Source organism: Setaria italica, chromosome VII, assembly GCF_000263155.2.
Source record: "Setaria italica strain Yugu1 chromosome VII, Setaria_italica_v2.0, whole genome shotgun sequence".
Lineage (NCBI taxonomy): Eukaryota > Viridiplantae > Streptophyta > Magnoliopsida > Poales > Poaceae > Setaria > Setaria italica.
Window position 1 is genome coordinate 12391320 of NC_028456.1, and position 24613 is coordinate 12415932.

Here is a 24613-nt window from a genome sequence, read left to right on the forward strand (position 1 = left end):
CCACGGGCACAGATGCCACGACCAAACATCATCATCATGCCTGGCGGCAACGGCGACCAGGGAGATCGTCGACAGGATCCGAAGGTAGCCGCCCTTTTCCAGCGGACGCGCTGACAGGAGCCGAAGGCCAGAGAGGGGGGCGGCGGCCCTGGAACTTGGTGCTTCCCCTTGTATTATTTTGTTCTTGAATTAGCTTATCTCTTTTACTTCTCCTCACACCCGGTCTCACCTGTAACCCCGGTGGCCTCCTTGCGCTATAAAAGGAGAACCGGGGGCCCTAAGACGGGGGACTCTCTCAAGCCAACAGAACACACTCACACTCTCCTTTAGAGCATCAGTGCACACCCAAGAGACTTGGGACCAGCTCCCTCTCTCGCCCTCCTGTAACCCCTATTACAGACCCCGCATGGGCAACACGAGCAGCTCCCAATACTGGATGTAGGGCTCTTCCTTGCCCGAACCAGTCTAAACCCCGTGTCTCCCACGCCACCATCCGAAGCCTTACGCGCATAAAAGAAATTTACTAGTCTTAGTCTTGATCCGCTAATCTCGACAACGATAGGTAGCACCGCCAAAGGCCTTGGTATAGGCTATCCGATCATATGGGTAAAGTGTACAAACTCTGCAGAGGTATGAATCTATTCGAATAGTCAAGGTTGTCGGTCATGAATCCACGTGGTTAAAGCTCTCTCTGATTAGTTTCACTTTTTCTAAAGGAATAGAATGTAGGAAAATGGATGCCTTAAAGAGGACCCTGACGGTCGCTGCAAGTAAAACTTGGGAACTGGTAGAGGCGGTCCGCACAGTAGAGTCTTGAGGTCCGGATTCCTCCTTCAGGGCTAAAACAACAAATATACCTAAAAACTTATTTTCTTTCAAAAACATTCCACACATTGTAACACTTTGCATAAAACCCGCAAATAAACCCTAGCACTCCCCTTGAACTCCCTTGCATATCATTAAGTTGCAACGTTAAGATAATTGCTGAGTACTTCCAGCAAAAGTACTCAACCTTACTTGTTTTGGCAGATCTACTAGGGGCTCAGTGTACCATCTGTGATTGCAGCTTGTTTATTTCTTAAAAAGGTGAGTTAGCACCACTTTAATACCCTCAATTTCTATTCCCTTCTTACTAATTATTCCAATTAATGCTAGTGCTAGTTACGGATCCAGGGAATGGCACTAAGATATGTTAAGTGTGGACGAATGAGGGATCGTCCCACAGAATGGAGTCTTTCCGAGTTTAGAAAAGTTAGTATGTTAATTGAGCTCTTTCGTTAAAAAGATAATAGCGTTACTACATGTAACTAGCTCATAAGGTCCGTTTATCATAAACATCAATTCTAGTTAACAATGCTATTAATCTACGATTACTAATCATGCATATTAAGTGCACAATTTTCTTTAAAATGACGAGTAATTTTAAAAAAGAATAAAATATCATTGGATTTATCTTCTCTGTTAATTCTTAACTCATATTTCAAGACGGCCTCCTATTTCTTTAAAATGACAAGCAATTAATTTAAATATAGTCCAAATAAAAAAATGTGATCACAACAAACTGGCATGACGTTTTAGTTTTATTTGAATATTTAATTTAAATAATAGTTCTAAATCACACGAAATGGCTTCCTAGGGCCCTTCTAACTCAAATGAATTCATAATATTGCTAAATTTTGTCAAAAAATATAAGGAAGGGTGAAGAACAAATCGGGATAGGGAAAAAAAAAAACCAGGGAGACAACAGCATGGGTACTTTGCTGGCTCCCTCTGTTCTCCCCTTCCTCGAGGCGCCAGATCTGACATCCCACCCAAGCTCGCCTTCGCTGCCGCGCTTCCTAGATCCCGATCTCCCCATGACTCCTCCCATCCGCTGACGCCACCACCGCAACCGCCACCGCCGCCGCCGCGATGGCGTCGCGCCCGCCCCTCCGCACCACCTCCGTCGCCTCCGTCTCCTCCTCCACCGACTCCCCCACCTTCGCCGGGCCTCCCGGCGGCGTCCCGCAGTCCATCACCGCGCTCCTCAACAACCCGCTTCCCTCCGCCGCCGCCTCATCCTACTCCTGGCTACCCTGGCCGCCCCCAACCATCGCTCTCCCCGAGGCGGCTCCCACGCCACCGTCGCACCCCAGCGAGGTCACCCGCGCCGACTTCGCGCCCTACCTCGCCGCCGTCTCCGACCCCTATGCTCGCTTCGCTGACATTCGCCTCCACGCCACCGCCGAGCTCGCCGCCTCCTCGGACGCTGAGGGTGCCCCTGCTGCCTCCTCCGGCCTTGCCGCCTGCCTCCGCGAGGTGCCCGCGCTCTTCTTCAAGGAGGACTTCGCGCTCGAGGACGGACCCACGTTCCAGGCCGCCTGCCCGCTCGACGACGACGGGCTGCAGGAGCGCCTCGGCCAGCACCTCGATGTCGTCGAGGCGCACCTCGTGCGGGAGATCGCGCTCCGGTCCGAGTCCTTCTACGAGGCGCAGGGCCGGTTGCGGGGGCTCGACGGGGAGATTGTTACTGCAGTAGGGAGGATCCGCGAGCTCAGGGAAGTGGTGCGGGTGCTCACGGGGGACCTCGTCGGGTCAGCAAGGCAGGTGCAGGAGCTCAATGCCACGCGGGGCAACCTTGTGGCACTGCAGCAGAAGCTTACTGTCATCCTCTACGTCAGCCAGGCACTTGCTGCACTCAAGTTGGTAAGTTTATTTACCAGGAAATGTTTTCTTGCCTTGCATCTCGCTCATTGATCAGTAATGTAGCTGTCTGGAATGGTTGGGGTCATCTTATATTCCTATGTCAATTGCAAATGTGAAACGACAAATGTAGCTTGACATGCAAATACAATACGGTAACCCGTTTGAGTGTTATATGAGAAAAATGTGGAGATGAAATAAACTGTTATTGATGGAGATGGACCATTGTGACACTTCCCAACTGATAAAGAAATGGAAAGAATAATTCCATTCCATCAGTTGTTGTTGCTTATTGAAAGGTTATGATGGTTCTGTTTTGTGGGAGTTGATCTTGCGCATATGCTAAGTTATAAGCCCAAGATTTGGGGTTTGTTGAATTATTAATACAAAGGGGCCTAAACGAGTAAACGTCAAGGCTGTTTGCATGGCCACCATGAAACACTGTAAGTAGCGGCCGACACGTGGGATTCCTGACACTGCTGCAAAAAAGGCGTTATATCTTGCTAGTGAACTGAACATCATCATTTTCATCCATGATTCTATGTCAGCCAGATCACCTGTATGTGAATGAGATATTATATATATTTTCTGTTGGCAGTCCCATCATTCATGGCCATAATTGTTTAGACTTGGGGTGACTGCAAGGGAAGTTGTACTAAATCTTGCAACTGCTGCGACAAACCTATTTCAAATTTTTCATTGGGTAGTGCATTTTTCTCTGCTTGCATTCATTAATCTTGTTGCACATTTGCAGCTTGTTGCAGCAGCAGATTGTGCTGGTGCCCTTGATGTCATCGATGACTTGCAAAATTTACTAGTAAGTTACTGAACTTTTTAGCTTGATCTGATTCGATGCACTATTGATACATCAACTGGATTTTCAATGAGACAATGAATCAAATCACCAGATTATTTTGATTTCCATATGCCTAAAAAATCAGTTCTTTTACTGCAGCTACCTTTAGAAATATGCTAAGTATGCCACTTATATACTATGACATTCCATAAACATTTCTTCTTATCAATCAGGATACTGATGAACTTGCTGGGCTTTACTGCTTTCGCCATATTCGGGATCAGCTGGGAACATCACTAGATTCAGTGAACAGGTGTGCTCTGATGAAGTATCATATATTCAAATACTCAACAGGATGCACACTTTTAACATAGAGACTAGATCTTTAGATTGCATGAATGTTGGCAAGCTACTGCTAACATGGTTTGCTTTGAGCCTTCAACATACATTGTGAATTCTGATTTAGAAGTTAAGAATAATGTCTAAGCTATGTAGATAAACTGACTTGTTTTAGAAAGAGCAAATAAGTATTACTTTTTTTTGCATTTTATTCCAATGTGAAAAAAATGTACCCCATCCTTTCCTACTGTCGTGATTTATTTGGGTGATTTTTTTATGTTGGACCATTAAATAGACTTAGCATTGTTAATATTATCAGTTCACTGCTGTTTAACTTGGTAATATTCATCCTTGTAGCATTCTTTCAGCAGAATTCGTGCACGCTGCTGTTCCTGATGGAAAAGCTGTAGATGCTATGATTTCATCAAATGTAAAAAGAAAGGCTTCCAGCCCATTGAATGGGACAGAACATGAGGTGTGTGCATTTTGAATCTTGCATTTTTATATAGCTCTTAATTGGCCTAAGGCTGCCTGTTTTTAGTGGAATGCAGATGTACTGATATCTTGTATTTGCCACAATAATTTGTACCAATATGCATTCTGTACCTTCGACACCTCTTTTCAAAACAAAGGATTCATGCTGTATCATGTTTTGACTGTCCCATGACGTTTGTAAAAAAAAGGAAACTGGATTAACCAAAAATGAATCAAGGGGAGTAATGATGCTGCCAAATTAGAAATTGGGCTAACAAAAATCTTTCTTGCAAGTAGTTTTAATCTTTTCCAAATTTTGCAATGATCTCTCAATAATTGTTTTTATTAAAAATAATGGTCTGGATTGTTTCATCAATTGACTAATTATCCTCTAGATTATTACTTCGTGTTTAATCTACTGCGCTATTTAAGTAACATATTTTCAGCACCCTTTGTTCTCTTCTTTCAATGTTCACCATCTTATTGCAGGGTAACATAGATGAGGAGGAAAGTTTTATTCTCAGAGATCGACTCCTCCCCCTCATTATTTGCCTGCTGAGAACGGTTAGTTTTGCCAATCTCTTGCATTAATAACCTTCTGTTACCAGCTGGGCTTGGTTGCACTTGCAGATGAATTCTTGTCAAATATTTTACTCAACTTCAATGTTCCTTTCCTTCTTGTTTGGCATGTTGCTACTTCTTTTGAATTTATTTACTCTGGTTTGCATAATTTCTTTTCCTTGTTATATGGCGAACTTATCTTTTTCCAAGAGCTAATAACATATTGTTTTAGGAAAGAACATCTTTCCTATGATCGAGAAAGTTATGCCAACATTTTTGTAAGATACATTATAAAAGGAGTTGCAATCAAGTTTTAACTGCTCATTCCAGTAGAAGATAAAGCTGTAGAAAAAGTACAAATCTTGTGGAAAATATTTAGGAAGCAAAGTATTCAAATGTAACGAACGGCAGTCGGTAATACTTGCTTTTCATTACAATACTCTGTTGATTTTGAGAAACTTCTGTATCGATTTAGAGATTCAGATGGAGGCTTGTTGTGAACAAAGTGGGTGTTAATACACCTCCATTTGGTCCAACACTTCAAAACCTAAATATGTGGGTTGTAGAGTCAGCACAATATACAAATTTCAATCTTTGCCAATCAATGTTTGGACTTGTTTGGATCACTATCATAATTTGCCATAATGTTATCTAGTTGTAGGAACCACAGTTTTTGTGGACAACACCAACAACAACTGTTGCAAAGTTTTGCATGAAAACGATTCAATCACAGCTAGGGCCCATGAAGAGCCTGCCAGAAGTGTGGCATCAAACCAAACACTTACTATAACTGTTGAGTTTTTTCTTGCCTTATGTTTGCCAAACTGCAGGTGACAAATGAGCATGCCTGATTTTATTATTTTTAACTTGTGAGAGACTAAGTCCTGCCATGTAAATAGGAATTGTCCCAGTAATAAACCCTCAAAGAATTATTTGGGTAGAAAATGAACCTCACTCTCTTGAAAAGTTTATGTTTTACATTGTAATTAGCAGAAAGTAGTTAGTGCATGGCTACCCCTCCTTGTAGTGTTGTTGTAGTATACATTGCTGAATGTGCTTTATCAGTTACAAAAATTATATAATAAGCTCAGTATAAATTATAGAAAATCACACAACTGAACAATCCAGTTGCTAATATACCATATATAGTTTAATATTAGGACTATTGGTAGAGTTCAGCCATTACTATTTACTAGTCTGCTCTTCAAAGAAAGGAAGGAATCTACATGGAAGCCACATGAAAGAAGCTTTTTTCTTTTTGGTTTGGCCATATAGGACCTGGAGCATTGCAAGGTGTACTAAATGCTAAATTGGCTTGCTAAACCTTGAATTGAACTGCTGTGAATGTATCTCAAGGTAGACCTACTGCACCTGTAAGGCCATGAAGATTGCTATAGTGTGCGGTGATAGCCTAAACGGCCGTTTAAACAGCATCTAAACGGTAAACGGAGGTCAACTGTGTTGTTTAGGAACGGTTGGCCGTTTAAATGTTCAAAAAAGGGGAATACATGGCCTAAACAGCATGGAATTAAATGTTACTTCGCAGGCTAAATTGCGTTTGACACAGTGCTTAGGCGAAACGTCACTTCCACTTGAATTCTTACATCCATAAGTTTGTATACTTAATTTTTTTCCTTGGGTAATATGTATACTTGATTTGTCACATGCACAAATATGTATATTTGACTTTTTACATGCATAAATATGTAGACTTGCAAGAATATTTGATTTTTAACAGGCATAATTATGTATATTTTGGTGATATAGTACAAACCCGTTATAAACCATTAACTCCATTTAAATGCTGTTCAAACGGTCTAAACTCTAAACAAAGACTGACTGTTTTACAGTGTAGCGTTTAGGATAAAACTGTAGTCTGTTTTGAAAATAAACTGCTACACTCACTCCATTCCAAATTATAAGTCATTCTAGCTTTGTCCTAAGTCAAACTTCTCTATCTTTGACCAATTTATAGAAAAATGCACAAATATCTATAACATGAAACTACTTTCATTAGATAAACCATGTAATATATATTGCTTGTGCATTTGTTTGATATTGTCTTGTAGATTTTAATATATTTTTCTATAACTTTCGTCAAAGCTAGATAAGTTTGACTTAGGACAAAGCTAAAACGACTCGTAATTTGGAATGGATGGAGTAGTCAATATTTATGTGGAAACAAAATGATATTCTTTTCTTGTATTTTCAGGACAAACTTCCTGCAGTTCTCAGAATCTACCGAGATACACTTATTACTGTGATGAAAGCTTCAATCAAAGCCACAGTTGCAGAGTTGCTTCCAGTTTTAACTGCCAGACCAATAGATTCTGATTCAGTAACTGGAGACAGGGCTGCTGATGCTGACGGTATTATTTCCATCCATTCATTATCTCTTAACAGAGTTATCTATTTCTTAAGTCAACTTTTCCACGATCTTTTGACATTAACATTTAACTGCAGCTGGAGGCCAGTCCTTAGCAAATAAGTTGCGAAGTCTATCATCTGAAGGGTTTGTTCAACTTTTGTCTGCCATTTTCAGGATAGTACAGGTAAATAACCCTTAATAAGAATTTCATTTTCCTATTTTCAGGATGAAGATCCTGGGTAAAATTTAGTTTTAATGACTTTACCCACTTATTGTGGTCTGTAAGTCTATAGTAGCCATACACTGTCGTAGCATTTATTCATGCCTACTTGGTTCCTGAAAACAATCTCTATGTTGGCCTCTATATCTTATGTACTGCTGTTTAATTTGCTTCTATGACATGACAGTTATATACTTATATTAAATGAGGAGGGGGGGGGGGGGGGGGTATCCGATGCAAACTCCCTGCTAAATAGCATCATATGTTTGTAAAAAGAAAAACAAATAATCATGGGATTAACATCTTTACAATTTCAGGTACATTTACAGCAAGCAGCTGAGGTGAAAAGAATTGTTGAGTGGATCATGGGAAACCTTGATGGAACCTTAAGTATTGATGCTAGCAATCCTACAGTACAACATGGTGGTTCAGTTGTTTCTGATATTTCCCAAGAGAATGACTACAGTGTTTCTTCACGGGTCTCTAATACTCTCACACGGAGTACTTCCAAAATCCCATTTGTCCAAGCAAAAGCAAATGATTTGTCCATCATAAATTCAATAAAGAATGTCCGGTAAGTTTTACTTAAGTTGCAATGCGCCCTCTATTGTCTATTCCATACAAAGATGCAAACTAAGTTTATTTCTGGTGTCATGGTACGTCCGTGGTCAGTGACTCAGTTCTCCTGACATAACAGCACATAGTCACTCTCAAGCTTTTGTTCATTGTATATGTGAACTACTTATATCGTACCATACAAAGTAAAAGTGTGTAACCATTTACATTGTCACAGGGCTGATGTATTAAGAGAAAACACTGAAGCAGTTTTCGCTGCATGTGATGCTGCCCATGGGCGATGGGCTAAGCTCCTAGGTGTCCGTGCTGCTCTACATCCCAGGTTAAGGCTTCAGGAATTCTTGATCATCTACAATATAACAGAAGAATTTATAGCTGCTACTGAAAAGGTTATTTCTTTTCCTGTTTGAAAGACACAAAACTGTTCATATTAAATGCATAAAAGCTTTTTTTTAATTTTATCTTAGCCTCTTATTCTTGTAGGTTGGAGGCAGGTTGGGTTACAACATTCGTGGAATCCTACAGCAACAGTCGAAGCAGTTTGTTGATTATCAGCATAGCGTTCGGGTGAGTACTATAATGTTGCAATTTGACAATTGAAATTTAAACCCTATTCTTCAAATTTCATCTATTTCATTAGATAATTATAATGATCATTAGGTCTGAAACTTGAATCAACTCTATTGGAAGGATCATGAACACACTTTCTCTCTCACTTATTGCTTGATTGGTTGTCCATCAAATTAAAAACAGCACATACACTTAGTTCCTCTTTAATGCTTTTTGTAACAAATAGTTGGTTTTGCTGTCAAATACTTTTGAAAGTGGAATGCTGGTGGAATAAAAGATACTAAGACTTAATGAAGTTCATTATCTCTAGCCATTCAAATAATGTGGGTTTTGAATTATCTAAAAAGTTTGATGGTTAAAGCTAGTGAAACTAAATTGTATTTCATCTGCTTTTGTAAACTAATCACTTCCATTGTTTTTTTGAAGATGACAAAAATCAAGGCAGTTCTTGACCAAGAGACGTGGGTTGCTGTTGATGTTCCTGAAGAGTTCCAAGCAATTGTTCTATCACTTTCATCCACTTATTCTTCTGTTAATGGCATGGATATGCCTGGTGCAGAAGATAACTCAAAGTTCAGTGATCCTACGAGTCAAGAACCAACATATTCAGGTGAAAATAATGCTGATAATGGCAAATTAACATCTGCGATAGGTGAAAGCAAGGTTGAGTCCACTTCTCCTCAGACTGAAAATAATGCCACTGGGAATCAGAGGTCAACCTTGCAAACTATTGTACATGGAGGTGTTGGCTATCATATGGTAAACTGGTTAGTCATCTGTATCTGCCTTTTAATTTGTTCAATCCATATTCTGTCTCTACTTTTGAACTTTGGACTGCTCAAATGAAACAAAAGCCATAATTTCTCCTTTTGCTGTTCAAAAAAAAATATATAATGTGGGCAATAGCCATCAATTGTTAAAATTAGTTTAGACGGTATTTCATACAGTTGCTCATCTTGTATTTTTTGTTGTGGTTATTTTCATTCTTGTGAGATATATCTTTGTAGCATATTTTCTCTTCTAAATCCCCGCAGCTCGATAACAATACTTTATTGTTTGTGCAGTGGCTTGATATTGCTGAAGATGTTATCAGAATATGTTGACATCAGTAAATGTTTGCCATCATTATCTTTTGAGGTGGTCCAACGTGTTGTGGAAATATTAAAGCTTTTCAACAACAGGACTTGCCAACTTGTCCTCGGTGCAGGCGCCATGCAGGTACTATAGTATGGACATTCCAGTTATATAACAATGCCTCTCATCATTGACAGCAGTATGCCAATATGTACTGTGATTTTCACTTGGTGTGAGTAATGTCTTTATTTTCAAACAATATGTGGTGTGTATACTGAATGAACCACATGCTTCACTGCATGGGGCAAAACCACTTGTAAAATACTCCCACCAGTCACAGAAAAGTAGTTCCTATAGACACTATTTTACTCAATTTTTTATTTGTTTTGTTATAACAGTCAATACTAGCAGCTCAACTTTCTTCGTTGCAATAATTCTAATGCGTTGACTTATTTGTCTATTTTTCTTTTCAGGTGTCTGGCCTTAAATCAATTACGTCTAAGCATTTAGCTTTGGCAAGTCAAATAATTAGTTTTATACATTCTCTAATTCCAGGTAAAAGTTTCTCAAATCTTCTACAGATTATCATTTCTAATTTCTTGAAGTGCCTTAAGATGTTACTGGGCTTTTGAAGACTAAGTGTATATTCATAATAGTCTACAGCCAAACCAATTAAAATTTAGCACATGTCTAAGTTGATACCATAAATGTTGGATACAACAAAAATTACCCCATGAGCATTTCATGGTTTTGCTACACCCAAATGGTCATGCTTGGGAACCAATTGTGCACAATATTGGCATGCTCTTTTAGGATCGCGCTTCCGTTCTGTTTCACAATGTCCATCATTGGCCCTACACAGACCATGGAATACTTAGTCTACCAAAAAATTTAATGAAAAATGGCAACACATGCCCATGTTAAATCACATGCTATAATTGCTTAACTTAGTGGAAACATTGTAATAACTAACAACTACAATCTTATTCTGTACTGCTGACACCCCAACTCTTGAGTGATGGGTTATACATTGTGAAACTTAGGGAGCATGTGGTATTCTGGCTTTCCGATGTTTCAATTTGTTCCTTGAAACTGCAGATATCAGGCGAGTACTTTTCCTGAAAATACCTGAGGCACGCAAACAGCTGTTAATGTCCGAATTGGATAGAGTCACTCAGGTGTGATTCTAATTTGTGTATTGAATTTTCATGTGTTAAGGTGACTCATGAGTCCTAAGTGGAACTATCTTTTACTTGTGCTTTTATGAATGCCCTTTCTTACAAGTGCATAAAAAATGACAGGACTACAAGGTTCATCGAGATGAAATTCACAGCAAGCTTGTCCAGATAATGAGGGAGAGATTGCTTGCAAATCTTAGAAAACTACCCCAAATTGTCGAAGGCTGGAATGGCCCAGAGGATAATGATTTGCAGCCTAGTCAATTTGCTAAAGCTGTTACAAAGGTATTACAATTTAGCTGATTATCATTGGAAATATCTCTTGTTATAATTTTGTTGCAAGTTTCTATCTATGTGTCTATATGAAGTTATAAAAACTAGTCTGTTGTTTTAACATGAGTATTTCTTAAGTACAAAAAGTTGCAGTGGTCATTTCTCTCAGAACTCGAGCAATGGATATGTTTTCACTGGTTCAGGTGTTTATTTTCTTGAGTTAATTTGCTAAGATTTTGTACGCAATATATTTTGCAGGAAGTAAACTATTTGCATCGCATCCTTTCTCAAACATTGCTTGAAGTCGATGTGCAAACAATATTCAGGTAAAAGTTTCATTTCTGACCGTTCCTTCCCATTTGTATGTCAGACCTATGCGTACTGCCTTGTAATTACTTGGCTGGAAATTGTTATCCACAACATGTTTTCCTTGATACCTTTCCAAGTTTCCATATACTTGTGTAAAATGGTTTATTATTAGTTGTTTCCAGGCTGCTGATTCATTTTTATATTTGTGCAATCCAGGCAAGTAGTTCAAATATTCCATTCTCACATTACAGAAGCGTTTAGAAAATTGGAGGTCAGCACTCCTCAGGCGAAGAACAGGTATAGTGCTAATCTTGTGTCATTCCTTTCTACAACAACATAGCCTTTCAGTCCCAAGCAAGTTAAGGTAGGCTAGAGTTGAAACCCAACAAGAGCCACAAATCAGGGTTCGAGCACATGAATATTTGTTTTCCAAGCACTCCTATCCAGGGCTAAATCTTTGGGTATATTCCATCCCTTCAAATCTCCTTTTATTGCCTCTTCCCATGTTAATTTTGGTCTTCCTCAGCCTCTCTTCACATTACTGTCACGTCTTAGGGTTCCACTACGCACCGGTGCCTCCGGAGGCCTTCGTTGGACATGTCCAAACCATCTCAACCGGTGTTGGATAAGCTTTTCTTCAATTGGTGCTACTCCTAACCTATCACGTATATCCGCATTCCAGACTTGATCCCTTCTCGTATAACCACAAATCCAACGCAATATGCATTTCCGCAACACTTATCTGCTGGACATGTCGTCTTTTTGTAGGTCAACATTCTGCACCATACAACATTGTAGGTCTAACCGCCGTCTTGTAAAACTTACCTTTTAGCTTCAATGGTACCCTCTTGTCATATAAAATTCCTGATGCTTGGCGCCACTTCATCCACCCCGCTTTGATTCTATGGCTAACATCCTCATCAATATCCCCATCTCGTTGTAGCATTGATCCCAAATATCGAAATGTATCCTTCCTGGGCACTACTTGGTTTTCCAAACTGACATCTCCCTCCTCATGTGTAGTAATGCTAAAGTCATATCTCATATATTCAGTTTTAGTTCTGCTAAGTGTAAAACCAAGACTTTAAGGTTAGTTTCCTATTTACTTCTACCCGACTTTCATCAACTAGCACTACATCATCCGCGAAGAGCATACACCAAGGGATGTCCCCTTGAATGTCCCTTATTACCTCATCCATCACCAAGGCAAATAGATAAGAGCTCAAAGCAGACCCTTGATGCAGTCCTATTATAATCAGAAAGTCATTTGTGTCGCTATCACTTGTTCGGACTCTAGTTACCACATTGTTGTAGATGTCCTTAATAAGTTCAACGTACTTCGTTGGGACTTTCTGTTTGTCCAAAGCCCACCACATAACGTTCCTTGGTATTTTATCATACGCCTTCTCCAAGTCAATGAAAACCATGTGTAGGTCCTTCTTCTTCTCCCTATACCGCTACATAACTTGTCTTATTAAGAAAATAGCTTCCATAGTTGAACTTCCGGGCGCGAAACCAAATTGGTTCATAGAGACCTATGTTATCCTTCTCAAACGATACTCGATAACTCTCTCCCATAGCTTCATAGTATGGCTCATCAACTTAATTCCTCGGTAATTAGTACAACTTTGAATATCTCCCTTATTCTTGTATATTGGTACCAATATACTTCTCCACTCTTCCGGCATCTTGTTCGACAAAAAAATATGGTTGAACAACTTGGTTAGCCATACTATGGCTATACCCCCGAGGCATCTCCACACCTTAATTGGGATACCATCTGGGTCCTTCGCCTTACCACTTTTCATCCTTTTTAATGCCTCTCTGACCTCAGATTCTTGGATTCTCCGCACAAAGTGCCTGCTGGTGTCATCAAAAGAGTCATCCAATTCCAAGGTTGTGTTCTCATTCTCACCATTGAACAATTTGTCATAATACTCTTGCCATCTATGTTTGATCTCATCCTCCTTTACCAAGATGTTCTCCATTTCATCCTTAATGCACTTAACTTGGTTGGAGTCCCTCGTCTTTCTCTCACAAACCTTAGCCATCCTATAGATGTCCTGCTCTCCTTCCTTGGTACCTTATCGTTGGTAAAGATCCTCATACATCCTACCCTTTGCCACACTTACAGCTTGCTTTGCGATCTTCTTTGCCTCCTTGTACTTCTCTATATTGTCCACACTCCTGTCATGGAATAAGCGTCTATAGCATTCTTTCTTCTTTCTTCTCCTTAATAGTCCTTTGGACTTCCTCATTCCAGCACCAAGTATCTTTATCTACACCTCTACCCCCCTTAGTCACTCCAAGCACCTCTAAGGCCACCTTCCGAATGCAGTTTGCCATCTTCTCCCACATGTTGTTTGCGTCCTCTCCTTCCTTCTAAGGGTCCTCTTTGATTACCCTTTCCTTGAAGACCTGACGTCTCCTCTTTCAGTTTCCACCATTTTGTTCTTGCAATCTTGGCTTGTTTATCCCTGCGTGCACGCATCTGAAAACGAAAGTCCACCACCACAAGCTTATGTTGAGAAACAACACATTCCCCTGGTATCACCTTGAATTCCAAGCATGCCCGTTTATCCTCTCTTCTTGTGAGGATAAAGTCAATCTGGCATTAGTGTTGGCCACTACTAAAAGTCACTAAATGGGACCATCTCTTCCTAAAGAAAGTGTTCGCTATCATCAAGTCAAAAGCTACTGCAAAGTCCAAGACTTCCTCTCCCTCCTGATTCCTACTACCATACCCAAAACCTCATGAACCGCCTCGAAGCCTGCACTTGTTGTACCTACATGCCCATTAAGATTTCTTCCTATGAAAAGCTTCTCGCTAGAAGGTACAGTTCTAACTAGGCTATCTAAATCTTATCAGTAAAGCCTCTTAGCACTCTCATCGTGGCCTACTTGGGGGGCGTACGCACTAATTACATTCAGGACCATATCACCATCCTTGAGACTCTTGTCAATCAAAACTCCCTACTTCATTTCTATTTGCAGCTGTCCCTGTGTATCAAAGCTTGAAATCGGTATTGTCCACCTCCTTCGCCTTCTGGCTCTTCCATTTAGTCTCTTGAACGCATAAGATATTTACACGCCTCCTAGTCGCTACATCAACTAACTCAACTTACCTGCAAGAGACCCTACATTCCAACTACCTACATGAATCCGTGTTGGTTTGACTAGCTTCGTTGCCCTTCGCACCCGTCAAGAGAGATGTGAAGACCCTTGCTCATTTTTCACTACACCCGAGTGCTGATGTAGCGCGCCACTAAGGAAATGACGACTCAATCCTTGCTCACTTGACACTATGCCCAGATCGCGACACGGCGCGTCACCAAGGGGGAGACGACCCGGCCCTTGCCCATTTAACACCATACCCGGGTTTCGATGTGGCGCGTCGCTAAGAGGGTTATGCCCCAACAGATTTCTCTTGGGTTTCATCTCCATTAGAATGGCTAGGTTTACGTTGGCTCGCCAAGCCTATCACAACCCTCCTCCTTTACTAGGGCTTGGGACCTGCTATGTTGAGACAACATAGGCGGAGTTAAACATAGGCGGAGTTACAACATACGCGGAGTTAAAATAGAAGGGATCCAAATATGTTCCATTTTTAGCATCTATTGTTCACTACACATCTCTCTCTCTCCCTCTCTAAACTATGTATTTTTATTGCAACCTAGATTATGCCGAGATGTTCAGCATATTCTTACATGTATCCGGAAGTTACCAGCTGAGAACTTCAGTGCAGAAACTACTCCAAATTATGGTCTTCTTGATGAATTCTTGGCTGAGAACTTTGGGACAAAAGTTGGTGAGTGATTGACTGTACATTAGGAACTGACTTATGTCTTCACAAATGTTCAATGTTGGAAAATATGTTAAATGGGAAGTGCTCCAAGACATTGCCATGTTTGGCCTAAATTCCGTGCAGGTACTGTTTTTGGCTTATTCCTTATGATTGTTGCCTTCTGTCTTTGTAGCCAATTTTAAATTTGCTTTTGTCACTGATGTCAATATTTCCAATTATTTTTTGTGCATCCTGATTTTTCATAGTTGGGCCTTGATAGGGTGATTTCAGAAATTGTGAGTCTGACTTTTCGTCTCCATATTTGGCAGCAATAGCCAACTAATCCCTAGCGCTAATTGGTTTAAAAGTGGCAAAGAGTGTGTATTCTGTTGCTATATCAAAGTGGCAGCAATTTATTGCACCCTGCTCAGTATAGCAGTGTGGGTTTGATGAGTCAGTCCAACTGCATGTTCAACTGAGTGATGCTATGGAAATGGATTGACATATTAGTTATGGTTTTTGGTTGAGTTGATGACCATATAGGTAGAGAAGTGGGGGTTTACGTTCTAATGCATTGTCCGAAGGACATGGAAAACTAGTAGTGGTTGAGTAGCTAAACAATTGGTGGTCCAGGCAGCTGTTCTTAAGACAGCTAGTAAGTAGAAGGAAAAAGTTCATTTTACTCCCCTCACCTATCCACTTTGTCCACTTAACCCCCTGAACAAAATTTAGGCTCACCCTGATCCCCTGAACTATTTCATTTGGTCCAATCATCCCTAATTAGATTTCTCTTTTTTGTTTCTCCGTGTATGACTTGAATTTTCAGTTCAAATTTTGTGAGCAGATACAAAACATGATGTCTTATGTTAAAAAATTATACTACAATTTTTTCATGGTTATTTTCATAGGTTAGGAATATTTAATACGAAATTGATCTTAGATATACAAAACTGTACAAAAAGTAATAACGAAAAATTGCCAATGTATTTTTCTAACGCAGAGCATCATGTTATAAGTCAACTGAAAAAATTTGAAATTAAAACTCAACTTGTACGTGAGGAAACAAAAAAGAGAAATCTAATTAGGGGGTAGATTGGACCAAATGAAATAGTTCGGGGGAGTAAAGTGAGCCTAAATTTTGCTTAGGGGGTAAGTGGACAAAGTAAATAGGTGAGGGGAGTAAAATGAACTTTTTCCTAAGTAGAATGGTGATAACTTAAGTTTTGCTTCCTGCAATTTTAACTGTTAATTGCATCAGTCAGACAAAGAGCCCTAATTCATAGTCAAAACATCTTTGAATTCGAAATCATGGGAATGTGACAATGGTCGGTGTTTCCACTAAAAAAGCATGTTTTTATAGAACATCTGTCTATAGGCATCTTGTACAAGATTGCCTACTCTTTAGAGTATCTTGGTGGCTTGATGTTATGTAGATAAGTGTCTTTTCCAGAAGTGTCTCGCTAAGAATTACCTATGTTGTTTTTTTTGGAAAACATATAACTACTAATATAGGGCAATGAGCTATTGATTATCATGGAATGTAGCAAATTGATGCTGAACGTGTTATTTACTTGAGAAATTCTGCCATCTGGGTGTAGTATCTAACATACAGGCATCAACAACCATGCAGGTATTGCTGTGCAGGATAGTGAAGGAAGAGCTCCCAGATGACATAATTGCTGATTTTCTCGACCTTCCCAAAGATTAAATTTTTGGGTCCATAGCTTTACCATGTCAGGCCATATTTGTTTTTTTTTTCCAATAGTATTTTGATTCCCGTTTGGGAAGCTGATATCTGTTAGATGCTGGTATAGAGGAAACCTGAGAGTTTTGGCACCACGGCCTAGCTTCATGCAGTTAGGTCCATTGTATTGAATAGGCCTCGAGATGGCAGCCCATGTATTTTATCCCTGCAAGGTTTGTAATTATTATTCTTGGTGCAAAAAATAATCAGTTGCTATAAGTTAGTCTAGGCAATGCGTCAAGTTTCATTGCTATATGCAGGAAATCTGCGCTTTATAGGCTTCTTTCAGCTCTATCTGCTTGAACGGGGAAGAAGAAAATCAGAGGTTACTGTGTTTATCAGATCGGGCGACTGATAATCGTATCCTAACTCCCGTTTAACTCCAATTTGAGTCTGCACTTTGTTGTGGGGGTCTATATTCAACTATATCAATATTTGTCTGAATGCTCACGGTTCTACATGGGCACCCTGAAAGACAACGTAAATTTGGAATACATATGTGCAACTGTTTTGTACATGAGTGATCTGATTGTTTTCATTCATAAGAGAGCATCCACCCAAGTGATCTGAGTTTTGGTTTACTGGTTGAAGATCTAAGAGAAACAGGGTAGTGAGCAACCATGACTGAATGACTGGTTAGGTCTGTAACCATGACTGAATGACCGGTTAATTTCACCTGCTATTAATTTCAAAATTTCAAAAACTAAGGACGACAGGTTACTCATCTATATTGCTACAAAATATTTCCTGAACTACTGAGATTTTCAAGATTGATGAAGCATGCGGACATATCGTCTACCACTAAAAAAATTAATTAGATTAAAATGCCAACATCAATACTTAGAGACTCAGACCACAATAGTACCACAAGGAACATAAAAAATAATTAAGCTATGCACATGCAATTTTCTACTTGCATCAATTGGGAAAAATTTAGAATGTTGCCAACTAATTACCTATTTAAAGTGCTCGCATTCAATTTTTTAAAGTTGAAACTATTCAAAAGATTTCTATGTGACTAATTACTATTAATATTGTTACATTAATACTAATTTACGCTAACTTTAATATGACTAATGATATATAATTTAAAATTTGAATAGCCCACATTCAAGTTCTAAAGGATATGTATGACTAATGACTATTTTTTAGAAACTGTTCTAAAGTTCTCTATGAACAATGATAACTATTTAACTTTTTAAATTATTTATTTTAAATTGTATAAACACGTCCTGTCTGTTTATGACTAATGATGTATTTATAATTAATATGGTCAACGCTGTATAGTTTTCTATATATAATAATTTTGATCTCTACATGTATTTTTGATTTTCAAAAGGATGTATTCTTGTAGACGAGCATATCACCCAAATATCCGAATGCAGATTCAAATTTGAATCACCCCATTCTTATTTACGCTCAAAATTATTAGTATTTGCATCCGAATTAAAATGTTGTTACTCTATTGGTGTGTGGATGCTTCCATCCCGTGCGGTGATGAGAATCATGAAGGTAACGACATGATTTAAATTATTTTTAAAACCAAGTTTGAGGCAAAAATATTTTTAGTAATTTTTTAGTAATAAAAGGAAAAAAAAGATCTGCTAGTCTCTACCTCTTTGGCTTCAAAAGAAAATGCAAAAGCAAAACAAAGCGAGAAAAAAGCATGGCTCTTCTCCTCCCATCCGTTCGCCTTCTTCCACTGACCCCCTCGAGAGCAACAGCGCCAACCTCGTCGCCATTATCCATTCGCCGCACACAGCCAAGAGCCCTTCCGCTCCCTCCCGTCCGCTGCTGCGCCAGTCGGACCTCGCACCCCGCCGCCTCTGCTAGGGAGGCTGCCGCTTCCTGGGCCAGCGAGTTCGCCGGCGTTGTGCCATGGAAGGCCGCAGTCTCCGGCGCGCTCGCCCTTGCCGTCTGCTTCACTTGCTGTAAGCTCGCTTAGTCTTTCTTTTAGTCTCAAGTTTGCCATGCTTGGTGGAACATTCCTAAGTGAAGGATGGTGGGAGGGTATTGGTTCCGAATCGCTGTATTCGTCGCCTAAATATTTTATTGTTGTACCTGCCTACTCGACAAATATGAACTGGGGAAAGCTTGGGACGTGGACATGGGAGGCTCTTGAAATAAGATGTAGAGATATGACAGATTTTGTACTCTTAAGTAATTTATTACTGGGGCATCCATAGTACTATCATTGTATGGTAATCAATACAATTTTTACTCCAGAAAAAAAGAATACAAAGTTTAAAAGAATCTTTGTGGGATTCCTAAACTAGGGTGAGCGGTGAAAAAGAGAAATGGAGTACCCAAATATTTGTGAGATTAAACTCTAACTCGAGTAAGCTACCCCCTTGTTGAGTTGCAGCTTCATATTGACTCCATATGCTGCCATGCAGTGCTTGTAACGTTTTTTTTAATGCACTCTGCAATTTGTTGTCCTTATATTTTCTTACTAGCATGTCTAGTGAAAGAAGAAGCATACATGTATTTTGTTTTCAGTAAACATGTTTTTTTCCTCACCAGAAAGTGTCGGGTAACATATGGTACTTGCAGTTGTTGGTTTGGCAAGTGCCAGGACTGGGGTCTGCAATTTGTTGTCCTTATCTTTTCTTACTAGCATGTCTAGTGAAAAAAGAAGCATGCATGCATTTTTTTAGTAAAAATGTTTTTTCTTCACCAGAAAAGTGTCGGGTAACATATGGTACTTGCAGTTGTTGGTTCGGCCAACGCCAGGACTGGGGTAAACAAACCAGAATTGCTTCCTAAAGAATTTACTACTGTCATTGATGTCGCTGGTTTTCTTTCCTCTGGTCAGGTAATTTCAGTCCATGCCATTGCACATTGCACTCCTTTGTTTCTTCACAGGCACTTCAAAAATTTAGTGTCCAGACTCCACAGGAACAATATGGATAACTAAATGATGGAAAACTAATTCTGAGAGCATGGGATGATCAAAATTTGACACATGCTGAGGATGCTGATACTATTTATTTGTCTAGGATTAGATATCCTTAGTGGCCCGCGTATTTTTTCACAGGAACAAGGGAAAACTGAACATTTGTATAGGATATAGTTGTCTGGTGGAGGCACTTTACATTCTACTGTTTGAATTTCCTTATGATCCGTTAGTTTAATCATGCCATATATGTATTTGCTGAAAAGTGATGTTAACTCGTATACTAATATGAAGAGGAATGCTTGCATGGGTTACTTTTTTCTTGTACCTGAAAATTTTACTGTCTTGTTATGTGCACATCAATTATAGAGGTGGGTTATTTGTTCTAGGAAAACCGTTTGCGCCAAGAGATAGAAGACCTGGAGAAGGATACAGGGTACAAACTGCGAGTTCTTGCACAAAATTATCCTGATACACCTGGTGAGTTTTTTACCCTATATGTGGTAGGGTCTTTGACTTGCTTTCCATTCTTTCATCTCACTGCCTCTATTCAAAAATACTTGTAATCATGGTGTGCTTGGTCACAGTTTCCTAACTTGGATAGTTGATTTGTTTTACAGTGGTTTGATTAACCACATGAGCATGATCAAATATGTTTCACATACCTTCATGAAGTATGGTTTTGTTGTTTTTGCTATGATTTACAACAAAAGAAACATACTTAAACTACCCTTTTGGAGATGGTTTCATGTTTGAACTATATGGTTTGTATCCTTGAGATGTGTTGGCTTGTAGATGTTTGTTGTTCCTAAGGTAAAGTTCCAATAGAACATTCTGCAATATCATTGCCAACTCCCAATAACAACAGCACAATGCTGTTCCTAATTGTTTTTTTTGTCTTCTTAAGGTTTCCCTTTATTTTACAGTTCCAATATTTAGTTTACCATATCAGCTCAATAGGCATCCTGTATTTCAATTAAATTTCTTAACATATATTTGTGTAATGTTTCTAATACTTAATATGGCCCTTCTTTTTGCTTAAGGGAAAGCACTTGATTGGACCATAAGTCCATGACCTAACTGGATAGCAGGATGCAAATCCCTATCTTGTCATGACTCTGAATGTGACATCATGTTTATATAATTTATTTTGACGCTATATTTTTCAGGATTGGCCATCAAAGATTATTGGCAGGTTGATGAGCGAACTATTGTTTTTGTTGCTGATCCAACCTTTGGTAAGATGCTTATTTGCAGCATATGTTTCTTATTTTTCTAAATGTTGTAAGTATTTTGCCACTTGTTAATCCAAATCACACATGATGTTACTAGTAGCAATATTATAGCTGTCTATTTGAAAATGTCAATAAATTGAATTTCAGCACCCATTGTTGTGGCATCTTGTGTGTACTACAAAAACACCTGAAATTTACTTGCTATGATATTTGTTGGTGGGACATATGTACTGAATCTGGGAATCTTTTGGCAGGTAACATAATAAATTTCAACATTGGCCCATTAGTTGATTTAGATATCCCTCGGAGCTTTTGGAGTCAGGTTTCAGGGAAGTATGGGAACATGTTCTACTGGAAAGAAAAGGTGACATTCTATCTATCATTTGATCTATTTAGTTATCATGATATATTCATATGGCATTGCAGTACCTATTCCTTGCATCTTTGGTAGTTCCGATTCAGTAATTGACAGAATATGGTTTGAACGTGACAATTAGTTTTGAAAGTCATACCATAGTTTGTAAAGTCTTTTGAACACTTTCCTGAGTTGATTTACTAGTGAAATTTAAAAATCCCTATAGAAAAGGATTGATTAAAAGACCCAAGTTTCTACTTTTTTGCTCTGTATTTGTGGTTTACATGTATGGATGGATTTGCGATAAATTTACTGACGGCATCTTTGTTCATCTTGAACATGGTCAGGGAGAGGATGCATCAATTGAAGCTGCTGTGACGGCAATATCACGCTGTCTAAGAGACCCCAGCGGGACAAATAATTGTTCGGAAGTACTATAGGAAGCAAGAGCTTATCGCCCAAAGAAACATGGAAAGTCATTTGAACAAGATATAGTACTCCCTCTGGCCAGAATTAGATGACGAATAATTCAATCTGCAATTAGTTACTTGTTGCAACATCCGGAGCATGTTTAACCGGAGGTACTATTTACAGATTACTTTTTGTAAATAATAAAGTTAAAGTTATGGCGCAATGACAAAGATGACTTCAAATCACTAAATAAATAAAAAGAATGAAAAGATGTCAACTAATTAATATTCGTTTATAACCAACAAAAAACTTATATGATGTCCGTACAAAGAATGTGGATTTTTTCCCTAGTTGCCTCTACAATAAATCTCAAAAAAATAAAAAAGAAAAAGAAAAAGCAAGAACATGTCGATCTACGCTAACTCGAGACCCTTGTTCGCCCGTCGCCGTCATGGCGCGAAGCAGCGGCCAGCGAAGCCATAGCGCCGGAACCACAGCTTCTGGAGCGCCTCCTCTGCGGTGAGCCTGCTCTCCGGGTTGGTGTCCAGCAGCCCGGCGAGAACCTCGAAGCCGCGCTCCGAAATCACCCCTTCCGGGAACACCTCCCGCAGGCAGCCGGCGTACGTGGCCAAGCCCTTCTCCCGCAGCCGGGCCGCCCGATCGCGCCCGGCGACGCGCTCCAGCCCCGCCCACTTCACCATGCCCCTCGTCCCGGCCACGTGCTGCACCTTCTCGAACACCTCGGCATACGACTTGCCGAAGAACGGCCCGCCGGCGCCGGCGACGAGCTCGGCCATGATGCAGCCCAGCCCCCACGTGTCGACCCGCTCGTTGTAGTCCTCGGAGCCGAGGAAGAGCTCCGGCGCGCGGTACGGGCTCGCCGACGCCAGCGCCGCGACGCCGTCCTTCCCCGCCACCCGCGACGCAGACATGCCGAAGCCGCAGATCCTGTAGACCATCCTGCCCTTCTTCGTCCGGTCGACGACCACGTTCTCCGGCGCCATGTCCCTGTGCAGGACGCCGGCCTTGTGCACGTGCTTGGCGCCGGAGAGGAGCTGCCGCATGGCGTCGCGCACCTCGGCCTCCGTGAACGGCCGCTCCTGCTCGAACCGGAGCGCCAGGTACCGGTGCAGGTTCAGGGGCCCCGCGTACCGGGTGACGAGGAAGCAGTCGCCGTCGCGGCGGCCGCTGTCGGCGTGGGTGGCCACGAGCTTGACGACGGACGGGTGGCCGCGGCAGGCGGCGAGGGACATGGCCTCCCGGGCCAAGTCGTGGAGGGCCGTCTGGACGAAGCGGTCGTCGGTCCGGCCACTGAGGCGCTTCACGGCCACGAGGCGATTGCCGGCGCGGTCCCAGGCCTTGTACACGTCGCCGAACATGCTGTCGCCGAGCTTGTCGAGGCGCTCGTAGCGCGCCGCCACGGCGGCCGGCCAGGGCGCCGGCTCCTCCTCCTCCAGCTCTTCTACCTTCTTCGCCTCGGGCGGCTCCTCCTCCTCCTCGGTGGAGACGGCGGCCATTGATCCGGTCGTTGGAGAAGGCAGTGCGACGACGATGGGCACGACGCGACACGTCTAGAGCTGCACGGTGTGCTGCTTTTGTTGGGGGAAAGGGGTGCTCGGGACTCGGGAGTTATATGGAGCCGTGGCCGTGCCTGGGCTCCGACTCGGAACACCGACGCGTTGTGATTGGTGGCGGATCGGAATTGATCCGAGCCCGACCCAGCACCGCTGCCTGTCTCGTTTCTGTGCGTTTTGCATCGCTCCGATCCTACTACGCCTGACGCTTCCGTTCCTGCTCGCAAGGCATGGGCTGGTCTTCATGCATAAGTGGAAGTTGGGTAAGAAAATAAACTTCCGGAAACCTTCCCAGTTGGAACGCGTGCAGGAGTCCGGGACTGGGGTTTTAGTTAGGGTTCAGATCGAGTCGTTTTGGGCCTCCATGGGCTCGAAATTGGAGTCGCTGGCTGCCAGGCTGGTTCATATTTTTGGCTCGCCAGCAGAAATTGGAATAACGACGCTAAATGAACGCTAAAGCTATGCGGTTAGAGCAACTCCAAGAGGCTGCTAATCTTACCCCCAATACCTTTTTTAGGAAAAAAGAGAGAAAAAATGAACTCCAACAATCCACCTAAATCTTCCCCAATTTTTTAGCGACGCTAAAAAACAGCCCGCCACCGCGTATATTTTAGCGTTGGCGTTCCTCCCCCAATCCACCGCGTATATTTTAGCGTTGGCGTTCCTCCCCCAATCCTGATTCCCGCATACCCGCGCGTCCCTTCCGATGGGCCAATACGATGATGTGGCCTGTGTTTGAAATATTGGGGGCTATTTATTAGCGATCTGTTGTGGACTGATATGCTTTTGGGGGAAATTTTTTTTGGAGAACCCCCAATACATAGTTTTGGGGAAGAATTTTTTAGGATACTCTTGGAGTTGCTCTTAGTGCCGCTAAATCGCGCTTTCGCACCTATATAGCTGCTGTAGCACCACAAATGGCAGTATCCTAGCGTCTATCCTTTTAAAACGCTATAGCGAGGCTATAGCTCGCTATTTAAAACATGCCGCATTGCTACTACGGTAGCTTCCACTCTTAAGATTCGTGCAGCCAAGGGAGGTCGCATGATTCTCATCTTCTTCCTCGCCACTGCATCCTTGGTCAGGGGAAGCTTCATTCGCTCGGTCCGTGCCACCGCGAGCTCGTGTCGGAGAAGCTGCAACCGAAGGGGTGGGAGATGGGTAGGGGCGGGTTGGCGGCGAAGTCACCGCCGA

General features: G+C 41.3%; 3 protein-coding genes across 4 annotated transcripts; 2 read left to right on the forward strand and 1 right to left on the reverse strand.

The window, feature by feature from the left end:
• The first annotated feature begins 1767 nt into the window (after window positions 1–1767).
• On the forward strand, window positions 1768–17463 carry LOC101785178 (vacuolar protein sorting-associated protein 54, chloroplastic). 2 transcript variants are annotated; one of them, XR_002678486.1, is made up of 19 exons: window positions 1768–2685; window positions 3437–3499; window positions 3712–3791; window positions 4175–4292; window positions 4781–4855; window positions 7065–7221; window positions 7316–7404; window positions 7758–8014; window positions 8234–8405; window positions 8500–8583; window positions 9013–9353; window positions 9651–9804; window positions 10134–10215; window positions 10759–10838; window positions 10962–11123; window positions 11370–11437; window positions 11637–11717; window positions 15098–15348; window positions 16835–17463. XR_002678486.1 is itself a non-coding variant. In XM_022828206.1 (19 exons), the coding sequence occupies exons 1-19, from the start codon at window positions 1912–1914 to the stop codon at window positions 16873–16875; spliced, it is 3009 nt and encodes a 1002-aa protein (XP_022683941.1). In that variant the 5' UTR covers window positions 1768–1911; the 3' UTR covers window positions 16876–17463. The 2 variants fall into 2 exon arrangements, 1 of the variants encoding a protein (XP_022683941.1); XM_022828206.1 differs by having other exon boundaries at window positions 15098–15228.
• A 1114-nt stretch (window positions 17464–18577) lies between these two features.
• LOC101785584 (thylakoid lumenal 15.0 kDa protein 2, chloroplastic) lies at window positions 18578–22075 on the forward strand. The gene is made up of 6 exons (XM_004975142.3): window positions 18578–18879; window positions 19660–19763; window positions 20234–20324; window positions 21014–21082; window positions 21334–21443; window positions 21782–22075. Exons 1-6 carry the CDS (start codon window positions 18615–18617, stop codon window positions 21872–21874), a joined length of 732 nt encoding a protein of 243 aa, XP_004975199.1. The 5' UTR covers window positions 18578–18614; the 3' UTR covers window positions 21875–22075.
• A 219-nt stretch (window positions 22076–22294) lies between these two features.
• LOC101785986 (putative cyclin-dependent kinase F-2) lies at window positions 22295–23224 on the reverse strand. The gene has a single exon (XM_004975143.2). It carries the CDS (start codon window positions 23222–23224, stop codon window positions 22295–22297), a length of 930 nt encoding a protein of 309 aa, XP_004975200.2.
• Window positions 23225–24613: the final 1389 nt, after the last annotated feature.

Coding starts and splice junctions, on each gene's coding strand:
- LOC101785178 (XM_022828206.1), top strand. CDS start 1,912: ATGGCGTCGCGCCCGCCCCTCCGCACCACCTCCGTCGCCTCCGTCTCC. Junction 3,500..3,711: donor ATGACTTGCAAAATTTACTA/GTAAGTTACTGA, acceptor CTTATCAATCAG/GATACTGATGAACTTGCTGG. Junction 15,229..16,834: donor GAACTTTGGGACAAAAGTTG/GTGAGTGATTGA, acceptor ACAACCATGCAG/GTATTGCTGTGCAGGATAGT.
- LOC101785584 (XM_004975142.3), top strand. CDS start 18,615: ATGGCTCTTCTCCTCCCATCCGTTCGCCTTCTTCCACTGACCCCCTCG. Junction 20,325..21,013: donor AAATTATCCTGATACACCTG/GTGAGTTTTTTA, acceptor TATATTTTTCAG/GATTGGCCATCAAAGATTAT. Junction 21,083..21,333: donor TGTTGCTGATCCAACCTTTG/GTAAGATGCTTA, acceptor ATCTTTTGGCAG/GTAACATAATAAATTTCAAC.
- LOC101785986 (XM_004975143.2), bottom strand. CDS start 23,224: ATGTTCGGCGACGTGTACAAGGCCTGGGACCGCGCCGGCAATCGCCTC.